General features: G+C 44.9%; 1 protein-coding gene across 1 annotated transcript in view; it reads right to left on the bottom strand.

Annotated features, from left to right (window-relative positions):
- Window positions 1-667: 667 nt before the first annotated feature.
- Window positions 668-11686, bottom strand: part of CAB39 (calcium binding protein 39) — a 25321-nt gene continuing 14302 nt past the window's right edge. Inside the window, exons 4-7 of the mRNA XM_011381034.2 lie at window positions 10435-10494; window positions 7330-7395; window positions 3813-3956; window positions 668-3200 (exon numbers count right to left, since the gene is read on the bottom strand). Of these exons, the coding sequence (XP_011379336.1) occupies window positions 3012-3200; window positions 3813-3956; window positions 7330-7395; window positions 10435-10494 (459 nt within the window). The 3' untranslated portion in view covers window positions 668-3011. The remainder of the gene's footprint in view (window positions 3201-3812; window positions 3957-7329; window positions 7396-10434; window positions 10495-11686) is intronic.

Raw genomic sequence — 11686 nt, 5'->3', positions numbered from 1 at the left:
CACACAGTGTGGCCACGTCTTCCTGTCTGACTCCTGTCTTCAGCCTCAGAGAAAGGGCAGCCATGAGTGCTGACCTCAGGGGACCCCGCCATCTTTGGGGAACTACAACATACAAGTAGGCTGACCCACCTAGAAGAAATGGCAACAAATAAGATGCTGTTAGATGAAGTGTTTCTGGCAAGGGCACGTCTCTTGCCACCAGCCGAGACTGGGGACCCCATTCTCTGGCAAGGGTTAACATAAAAGCCCAGGACAGGTCGTGTGCCACGTGCCACAAGGCAGCCTGGAGGTCACAGCTTCCGGGTGCCATTTAACACCAGGCTTCCATAGTTCTGCTGCCTTCGTCATTTCCTTCTAGTAACGTTTAAATACTCCTGCCGAGCCCCTTCGTTTCACCTTAGAGTGTCAATGACCAAGGGTCCCAGAACCAAAGTGCAAGGACCTGGCTCCCAAGTGCTGGAAGGCGAGGGGGCTACACGGCCCACAATGCACATGAAAATCACGTTTTTGACACCAAAACCAAAACCCTGGAAAAAAGATGTAGAGAGGGGTCTGTGTGTCGTTTCTGGTTACAGTTTGTGACAGGTTGTGCTGGTGTGTCCCCTGATGGGGCTGTTCACACGGACGCAAATGCAACTATGACACATCATAAAAATGGACAGGACAATGCTGTTTCTCCAAAATTTTATTTTAATTTAAATTACAGGGCCAGCCAGATAATCTGATACGAAATTTACTTTTCCTCAGGAGAAAGGAAATGTTTTCATGGCATTGTTAACAACTGTACACATCCACATCTCTACCTTTTTTTAAGGGTGAAAAATCACACTGAGTAACTGACTTTTGTAAAATTAAACCTTTATAACACAAGAAGAAACCACTTCCAGTATAATCGTTTTGGTAATACGCATGTTAAATGATCCTAACTTCAAATGCAACTTTTCAACTTTGACTGTTTTCACATTTTCGTTTAGAAACAAAACCCCCCAAAATCTTAACCATGTCCAGAGCCCAACTCGACAGGACGTGCCCGTGCTTTGACAGGCCGCACCTGCACCGCCCCCCACACTCTGCGGCTGTGACGGCCTTGCCAGAGTGGAAGCTGTCTGTCGCCTCAAGATCTAAGAACCAGCCTGGCAGGGGAACCCTTCCTCCCTTCGGCGTGGCTCACGTTCCCCAGCTCAATCCACCGGCGCTGGGCCGCGGGGACCAGCCGCTCCCCAGGGCCAGGTCCGCCCTCCTGAGCATCTCGGATGCTTTCGTTTCGGGGGGCTGGGATTGCTTTCCCTGCTGCCAATGGGAAAACAGGGATGATTTTACACCAATTTTTGGTAAAGACAGCCTCTGGAAAACCAATTATAATGCAGACTGCCACTTTAATTAAATAGAATAAAATACAGCTACATTTTCTGGAGCTTTCCCCCTAACTGGTGTTCCTCAAAGGAAGGCTTACGACCTGCAGAAATGTCACTTGGGAGTCTCATTTTACTGGCTGATAAGTAATTCAATTAGTGAGAGAGGCTAGCAAAGAATAATTACATAAATCTCTGAAGTCAGCTACAGCCATGCTGAATTCGAACCGGCAGGTTCTGATTTGTTAAGTTGTTAGCTGTGATCTTCGTATTGCCAGGAGGAACAGACGCCACTGCAGCAACGCCACGCAGGTGTATTCTAGGAGACGTCTGCCGTGGTCACAGTAACAAAGTGGTGCGAAATCAGTCACTTTATAAATACTGATAATTTGCAGCATTAAGGAACAGGACATTAAAAAAAGTAAATTTCCCCATAGGACACCTAGGACTAGGAAGTCTTCCTAAGAGAAGCCAGTTTTAATTATTCAGTTTCACGACTATTGTACTGGATTACTCACTCTAAAAAGAAAAGGTGCTCTATAGTTTCCCACACACACGAAGAATCAGCGTTAATTTAGCATAATCAGTATCATTCATAGATCTGGCAAACTCATGACTCATTTTAAATGAATAAGGCCAATATTATGCAGGAAAGTTAGCTGGCTGAGTTCCAAGTCTGTACTGCAGCCTACTGATGGCACCCCATTAGATAACTGAATACAAAGGATTGGTTTTTTTTTTTTCTTTTAATGCTGTGATACTTAAATGTTAAATCAGCATTTTCATGTGATCTGAAGTATTTCAATTACATATGAGCATTCATTTTTTGCAAAAACTCAATATTAGGTAATAGTTACATACTAATACAATAACATTCCTCTGCTGTACAAATTAAATCATTTAAAAGAAATGAGCATTCTAAGAATTATATACAAAAGAAACCTGTAAGCATTGTTGAAATGAAATGCAAGGGGTCGCTGCTAGCTCTACGGTTTTAAAAGACCTTCCAAAAGGAAAATTAACAAATACCGTTCGACATATCCAGGTTTACAAGTCTCAAGAAAATCAAATGTCAAAAAATTCTAGAAAGCTGTGAAAGCCTATATACATTTTCCTTATGACCTTATGAAGCTTCACACTCTTAAGAAGTTGCTAAGTTTCAGCATCAATTTATTCACAAGTCAACTTTATCCACCCAAAAAGCTCACATCTTGGGTACGGTTTCCCTCTGATTTCAAACACAGCTCTGCACGATCTTCCTTCAGCGAAGGCCGCCGATCTCACCAAGAATCCGCGCTCGGCTCTTGGACAAGCGCAAAGCCGCAGGTTTCATCCGGTGGCCTCAGCGCCCTCCTGCCCCGCGCTGTCGCCTCTGCATTTGCCTTCGCGAACCCAGCCATGCTCAGAACCCCACAGCAAACAGTCTGATTCTGAAATGACACTAAGATCAAGAAAAAGTCCACGTGTGCGCTAGTGTGCAAGAAAGCAGCAGCTACGTTCTCCAACTTGGACTAAAAACACAAAATAAGGGAAAATGAAAAACCGTTCACTTAACAGCAGATTAGCAGTAATGTTCCTCCTGAATCGTAAGAGTGCCTGACGCCGACGAGCTAACAGCAGGTGCTGGGTTGGGGTTCACTATCGTACGTTTGTGGGCAGTTAGGCTTCTTGCTGAGCTGGTCTCTTCAAGTCCCTGATCTGTTTGACTAGATAGGTCTTCTCGTCGTTGAACTGCTCGTCCTCCGTCCTGTCGTTCTGGAACTTGCTGAGGAACTCTATGAGTTTGGCCTGGTTCTTGAGGAGGATGTCCAGGATGGGCTGTGTCTTGTTGGGGTTGGCGACAAACACCTGCCCGGGGAGAAATCGGCATCAGCCACAGGGAGAGAACGGGACACCGCGTGCAAGGGTGTGTGGAGCGTGCGCAGGACAGGACCCCAGGGCATCCTCCCGGGCCACGGGCGGAGGCTCGCTCAGGTTGGTGTTTGGAAGGCCTTATTTTACAACAGGAAACAAACAGAATGACTTACGTGTTTTAGCACAAAAAACCTAAAACGTTCATTTATGCTCTGAGTCTCAGCAGTCGCTATTAAACCTAAGACTCTGATTTGGGGATAAAATGGGCAGGAATAATTTCTGGGCACAGGAGGTCAGAACGGATTGTGAGAATAAAAACCTCCACGGAAAGCATGAAGAAATGGATTACCCTTTACTTTGTGATTAATGATCTTCTATGCCGAAGATGAATGACGGCCTTCCATAAGTAAACGCTTTTGTCCCCAAATCCAAAGGGTACACCCTGTTTCTGGCTCTGTCTGTTTTTCTGTTTAAATATGAAAATTAACTGATTGAACTGTCTCACTGAGAACACCGAAATGCGGCTAATAATTTTTCAGGAGTTTCCAAATGAAATGAGACGAACGACTTGAGAGGAAAATATTGTTTACGGTTTCAGTACTCTACCTTAAAAACATGAAAGGCCTCAAACTGGATGTTACGGCTTTTGTCCCGAAGAAGGTTCATCATTAATTTGAGGTTCTCAGGTTTACTGATGTATTTTGTCATAATTGTGAAGTTGTGTCGGTCTAAGAGCAGTTCACCGAGAAGCTGAGAAGACATTTAAAGAATTACATTAAGATTTGAAGAAAAACCAAAGTTTAAAAAGCAAATCATTTAATAATCACCAAGATGAATAAAGAGCATTTTGTGGGCACTCAAAAGACTGATGAACTGAAGTGTGGCCTGAAACCGACTTAGGAATTAGAGGCTATCGCGTGCCCACTACTTGCCAGCTGAACAGCTGCCTTTCCTTTTGGGTTTAAACATATGGTCAGTCCGACTGTGCTCTCTCAAGAGGACATTCAAATCTGAGACAGAAAGAGCCTGCCTACTCTTTAAACATGCATTTGCGTTATCTTGCTAAAAAGAAACTATTTTTTTAAATGTTCATAAGATAAACTGATAATTCATGTTAACCACAAACCTTAGCTTAATTAAAAATTATTTTATCTGAATTTCATAGGACAAAGGATCGTGCCCAAAGTTTTCCAAACACTTACTCCTACTCATGCCGTTATCATTCATCACACCTGATCCAGACAGGATCGTAAGAATGAAAGCTTTCTGTTCCTTCTTGAGCAAGGCGCCCTGGAAACACCCGTTTTCCCTTCGTGACCCCTCTTCACCACTGACAACTCCCACTGAGTGAAAACCAAACCCGTGCCTTTGTGCGTACTGAGTCCTGTAGGGGGACCACACTGCACCGGCCTGTGATTTTTAAACGGCCATGGCTTATTCTAGACTTTTCCTGGGGACCCGCAGTCGCTTTATGTTGTCAGTGTGCCCAGTCCTCGTGGAGGTCTCGGGTGCAGGTGCTGGAGCTCGCAGAGGGGCAGGGGCTGAGCTCCGGCCCTGTGGACAGAGGCAGAAGCGGAGTGGTGCGGGGCCGGCCCTGGCATCAGCCTGCCCGGGTTCGAATCCTGGCTCCTGCCTCCTTGTGAGCTGGGTGACCTCGAGCACCCTATTTAACTTCTCTGTGCCTCAGTCCCATCATCTGTACAATGGGAGTGGATAACAGTACCTATGTCTCATGAGGGTGTAGCGAGAAATAAGTGTCAACTGGGCAAAGCACATTTGTTAGACCCGAGTCTAAATGGAGACGCAGTGTGAGGCCTAAGGCAAGGAAAATGCATGAACTGAGCTACCTGCTGTGGTTTGGTTGCTTTTGTTAATTCCTTTCTGGTTCCTGGGTATGTTCTAGAAACTTGAAGTCTCCAGATAACTGACCTCTAGATAATTAACATGTCATCTCATATTAAATCAGAAGTGACCCGATGTGCAGGAAAACAAATCTATTCTGATTAGAATATATAAAGAACATATAGGAAGAATTCAAAAGCTCAGAAAGGCTGGATCGCATCGATCTGGATCACATAATCTGTAACTCTGAAATTGAGAAGCACCCAGTATTTACTTACTCTTATGATGACTCAAAAGTCAGTATTAAGTATGTGAAGGTTTAGAGCTTTATTGGTGTTCATTTTCTATCCCAGAAACCAATGAAATACTGAAAATGACTCATTTCGGTCTAGTTATTTGGAAGAGGATGACTGGTAATTCATTAGATTTCTTTGGACATAAATTTAAAAAAATATATGTATGTATGTATATCTTAAATAAGTGTCAATGTGGCTGCAAAAAAGAGTACAAATTAAAATTCATTTTTAAAGCACCACTCACTAGTCCTCAAAACGGCTGTGTGTCTGAGGTATCGCGAGCTAAAAAAAAGTACAGGAGTGAAAGATTTGCTTCATATCCATCCCAAGGTCTCACAAATGGCAGTCTCCATTTTCCTTTCCATGTTGGTGATTCTGACGCCGTGGAAAGGCCTTGGAAGCCTTTCTCCTTATCTAAGCAGCCTAAGAATTTACAAGTTGGTCCATTGATTTGCCAATAAAAAAAGTTCTCCCCCTGTAAAGAGGTACTAGGCCTGGAAGCCACTACCCTGGGTGATCCAGTCTGGCCTCCTTGGCCTCAGCAGACACCGGCTCCACCCAGCCGCTCCCATCTGTGTGACTGTGGGGAGGGCAGGATGCCCTGGCCCTTGGACACAGAGGCTCCTGGCACGGGGCCACTTCTCTCTGAAGATCACAGGGGAATCAGCACGGTATTATACTGATGTACAGGGAGGGAACATTTTGTGCCCACCCGCAAAAATGAAAGGACCGTTCCTATCAGCTGCGAATCCCTGGCGAGTACCCGGCCAGCACATCTGGAGACAGGTGAAGGCTCCCGACACTGGACTAAAGGGTGTCTGGGAGGCTAGGCTCCAGCAACAGCAACGAGTGGACTGTTTTAGCAGTGACGCATTTCCAAGCTGTGGTTATTACTGGGCCTTGAGGGGAGAGAAGGAAGTAGCTGGCCGGATGGAAAGCATTCTGGAGATCTGGAAGGCAGAGTATTCTTATTAAAGGGCACAAAGTATAAGGGACGCTCCTGATGTCCGTTAGTCAATTTCCACAGGCGGTTAAGGTCTTGGGAGTGATCTCCTCAGGGCAGGAGGGAGAGCAGGAAGGAAGTCCTGATCAAAACGAATTCAGACCCCTCTGAGGAAAAGAACTCTGGGCAGAGTGGAATTTAATGTGAACCTGGCAAAAAATATAAATGGAATTATAATTTTCCCCCAAATCCTTTGTGATTCCATTTATAGTTCCTGTCAGGAGCATTCAGAGACAGAATGAGAGGTATGCATCTATTGACTGCAGTAAAAATTTCTTGGAGCAGGGGTCAGCAAACTTCCTGACCAGACAGTCAATATCTTAGACTTTGCAGGCTATACAGTCTCTATGGCAACCATTCAAATCTGCTGTTGTAGCCCCAAACAGCCACAGACAATGAGTAAATAAATGAATATTTAAGTCTGTGTCCAGTAAAACTTTATTTACAGAAATAGGCAGTGGACTAGATTTGGCTCTCGGCTGTAGTTTGCCAAACCCTGTTCTAGAGTTTTAATTTGTTTTAAGCTCCCACGGAGCTGTCCACATCCAATTCTGACACGAGGCAGCAAACCCGTCTACAGTCCCCGTTTCACTGCTTGCAATGTCCCCACCCCTCACACGGCAAGTCAGGGCCATTGAGCAGCATCTCGAGGAGTCGACACCTGCAGGGCCTCCATCTAGTTGATACGAATCTAAGTTTTAAAAATATGCTTCAAATCTGAAATACTGCAATGCTAAGGGACAAAGTCCTCTTTCAAAATTCTGTACGTTCCATTTTGCTGTCCCTAAGAAGGAGGTGGGCAGTGCCCTGTGTGGACCCCTGCTGAACCCCACTCCTTCCCACAGAAGTCTTGACCGGGGACAAATGTGTTTTCCCCCTAAAGGTCTAAGACCCACACCAGCATATCGCCCCTTCCCCAGATCCAAAAGTCGAACACAGGGCGAAGAGAAACAAGTTACGTAAAATAAATAATCTGCCGTACCTTGAGTGACTGTCTTTTTGTCACATAATTTTCTGAATGAAGTAACTTCTCATATTCACTGAAGAACTGAGAGACAAAAAAACATACATCCACATTATTTTTTTCAAAGACTGGTAGATAATGTTATAAAGTCAAGTACAACTTCTAACGGCACACAGGCCAATGTCGCCCAAGCTCGCCTCCTCCCGTCTGCTCCGGCAAGGCCCACGTTCAGCTTAACTCCATCCTCTCCAGTCGGCCAGACTCCACGTGTGCAAAACGCCACTCCCTTCCCTGCACCGTTTTCTCACCATTGAATCAGCTCTCGTTTCTTGGTGTTTTATTAGAAAATTCAAATTCTTTACAGATGAGAACTCAACTAGTCCACAGCACAACCACAAAGAGAAAAGTTGTCTGTTCTTTGAATGCATTAAACAAGGAGAGAGGAGACCAGAAGGGCAGAGAAACTCAGCACCGTGTTAAGTCGGCAGACGCCCCAGAGAGCATGCAGGGCTCGGGCTGGAACTTGAATAATGAAAGGGGTTTTGTTTAGAAATGGGGGGAGGAAAGATATTCTTGGGGAGTGAAAAGGGAAGGACGCAGCGTGAGTGAAGACCTGGAGGATGCTAAAGGCTACGGGCTGTTTCTTTTGAGCAACAGGTGTTTACTCCGCTTCACAGGGACTGTGATCTTGTCAGTTTGTTTCCCTCCATGCTTCGGTTATGGGAAAGCTCAGAGCTACCGTGTCCGGGGCTCAGAGCGCGCATTCTGGTGTGACAATGTCACCTCTGGCCGAATGTAAACTACCTGCAGCTCCTTTCCCCCACCCCCAGCTCTGACTGCACTGCATACATTTGTTAGCTGCTTCGCTTGAGTTTTTCTAAAATCTTACTAACCAACGTCATCCTTTAATAACACATAGGAAAATCTTTTACTGCAAAATTAAGCTGATGCCACCGTCTGTAGGCAAGTTTCTTGGAAATTGGTAAGTATGTATCTTTGGTAGGCTTTAAGTTAAGATGTTGGTATGTTAAAAAAAAAATTTGTGAAACCATGTGGTGATAAAAATACAGCTGATGTGTATTGAACACTTCTTTGCTTCAGGACTATGTCATGCACTTGACACCCAAATTCTTATTCAATCCCCACAACCACTCAGCAGGTGAGTACTATGATGAGCCTTCTGCTGAAGGCATAGAAGGTGAAGGAAGGCAGCTGCCCACGGTCTGGGGACACACGATAGGGCTGGGACTTGAAGCCAGACTCTAGGCAGTTTGGTGCCAAAGCCTGTGCTTCTAACCACTGTAAAAAAGCACCAATGAAATGATCACGCTGCCATTTTAAACCAACAAACACACAAAAAGAAACACGCCCACATCCAAATACATGCAGGCAGAAATAAAAATAAATGACCAGCAACGTTTCGGCTATTAATGAGGGACCTACTATGTGCTGCATGCTGTGTTCAGATGTTACCGAGTGTGGGAGGGAAAGATGGAGGAAAAGGAACACAGTCAGACATAGGTTTTGTTTTTGTAAGATTTTTGTAAGATTTTTATAAGAATCTTATAGTTAGGTTGAAGAGCAAAGTGAACAATGAAGATTAAGAACACCCAAGATTTGAAAAAATTCAAACGATTAGTGGAAGAATGAAAACTTAAGGCAAATCTTGCGGGATAAATAGAAATTTTAAGTGCACTGTTATTATTGTAACTCCCCAAAGAGCACCTATGAGATCTTGGACAACGTGTAAGTTATCGACTTGTATGCGGCCTGTCGGCCAGAACCGCCATCTTCAGTAATTCACCGAAATGACCAAACCAAAGGGAAAAAGAGGCACCCGCTATATGTTCTCTAGGCCTTTTAGAGAACGGAAGTTGTTCCTTTGGCCACGTATGTGCGAATCTACAAGAGAGGCGACACTGCAGACGCCAAGGGAATGGGCACTGTTCAAAAAGGATGCCCACGACGTTAGCGTGACAGAACGGGAAGTGTGTGTGTGTCGCCCGCACGCGCCTGGCCCTGCCGTAAGCAAATGAAGGCAAGATTCTTGCTGAGCGGATTAACGCACGCACTGAGCATGTTCGGATACGCTAAGAGCCCGGACGGCTTCCTGAAACGCATGAAGGAAAATGACCAGAAACAGAAGGAAGCCAAAGAGAAAGGTACCTGGGTTCAACTGAAGTCCCAGCCCGCTCCACCCAGGAAACCAAAGTGAGAACCCACCCCCTGTGAATTCATGGCATGATGTAGTGAAAAAACAAAAGACCTCTGGGCTGTTAAAAATACTTCTCTCAATTGAGTAGAAGTGCGGTGTACCCTCCCCGAAAGATTTAAAGAAACTCGGTGTCCCCTCCCCGAAAGATTTAAAGAAACTCTGTGTCCTTAAAAAAATAAATAAATAAAAATAAACTCATATGGAAAAGGAAGTGCTTGTGGGGATCGGGGCGAGCAGGGCTGGCAGGAGTGGAGGAGAACATCTGACACCGTGGCCTGGAGTGGCCTGGAGGTCGCTGTGCCGGTCAAGCGCAGTCAGCTTCTCAGAGTGCTGTGTCCGTATCCCGCACAAACCTCTGGGGCGTTGGGGAGGGGAGGCTCTTTTACCACGAGTCTGACAGCGACTCATGCGGAAGAGCCTCACCACTGGGTCGGCCCAATGTCCTCAGTTCACAAATAAGAGTGGACTTCTGAGTCCCCCAGGTACCGGCCTTGGTGGCAGCAGGGGCACACCCGGGTCCTGCCTCCTCTACACCAGGGCCGGCCCCGCCCCATCAGCCTCCGCCTCCCCTTCCCATCTGCAGGCGGTACAAATGCGAGCCACTGATAGGAAGGGAGGGTGAGGAGTCAGATAATAATTTTCCTTTTATCTCAACTGTACATTATCATTCAGTACCAAGTGCTTTATTTTCCTCTTCTAAGTACAAAGGGCAGCACATCAGTCAAAAAAGATAAAAGTCTGCTTCGGACCAAAAAACCCCTCATTTCAGTAGAGACATGATTACAGCCCCATCTTAAAACATTACATATGCAAAATAAACATTCTGGTACAAAATCTAATTTAAATCTTTCATTTCTGGTAACACAAGTTACAATTTGCTATTTAAAAATAGTATTTCACATACTTACTCTATCATAATGCTGTTCCAAAAATTCTGCACTGAGCAATTTATGTCTTGTAAGTAAATCCTAGAAAAAGAAAAAATATTTTTAAAAAGCTGTTCTACATTCAAATTCTTTCAGAAAAGAGAATCCTAAGACATTTTATCTATTAAAAACTGCTGTTAAAAATTACTGAACTTAAAAACATTTGCGCATAAACTGGATTGAAAACGTTGATTTTTATACAAAAGTAAATAAAATCAATAATTTGAAATTGTGATTTTAATGATTATGATTAGTCGCATGTCTACAGGAAAAATTTTAAATCAAACATAGAAGGCAATGGAAATATACACTCAAAGAAAGGGAACAAAGAACCGAAGTGAAATAAAGCAGTTTTGATGAAATGTCAGACAGAGCACTGCTCCTGCTGGGGAAAGAGGAAATTCCTTTAATTAGAAAAAGTACTGGAGGTGCCATTTTCTTCCTCCTAAATTCGATTACATTCCGTTTCATATCTAATGCAATCTTTAGCAGAAGTAAATGTTATTTAGAAGCCCTGTTGTTTATAAATATTAGCTACTAAGTAAGCAGAATAATGCTGCAGAAATGTAGAATCGAAAATTAGTGTGACCTCGAGTCCAATTCTGCATTACTATGAAATAGAGCTTATGCCTTATTCCGTGGATTTCCCTGGAAACAACTCAAGGATCATTCATTCAGAAAATATCTACTATGTGCCAGGTAAAGTTCTCAGTGCTGGGGCTACAAAAAAAGAAAGAGAAAAAAGAATGTGGTCCCTGCCTTCAAGAACCTGGAGTTCACACGGTTCGGGAAAGAGAACGGGAACACGTGACGGCAGGAACGCCAGCCAGTGTTCGGTGAACTAATGGATACCATTCCTTTCGAGCGTGGATGGGAGCGGTTAGTGCCAGTAATCCCCTTTCTCTGCCCGACTCTCCTTGTTTCTCCGCTGTTTGTTTGAGTTTCCCAGGTTACCGCAAGCCAGTGTCCCCGGCAGGGTGTCCCAGGGCCAGGGTGATGCAAGGAGACACTCTGAGGAGCGTCCGCAGCCAGAAGGACATAGACGTACTGCGGCTCCTCCCTCGTGGGGCCCGTCGGGTCGCAGGAGCTCCTGCGGGGAGCTCTTTGGCACCTGTTCTGCCACCACCCTTCCCTGAAAGGCCTCATCACACAAGCTTCGCCCTCTCTAGGAACCTACTGCCTTGGACCTCAGCTTCAGCGTCACTTCCTGACTGGTCACCAGCATGGGTACAGC

This window comes from Pteropus vampyrus, unplaced genomic scaffold (genome assembly GCF_000151845.1).
Source record: "Pteropus vampyrus isolate Shadow unplaced genomic scaffold, Pvam_2.0 Scaffold423, whole genome shotgun sequence".
NCBI lineage: Eukaryota > Metazoa > Chordata > Mammalia > Chiroptera > Pteropodidae > Pteropus > Pteropus vampyrus.
The sequence above is the reverse complement of the archived record's forward strand: the minus strand, read 5'-3'. Positions and strand labels throughout refer to the sequence as shown.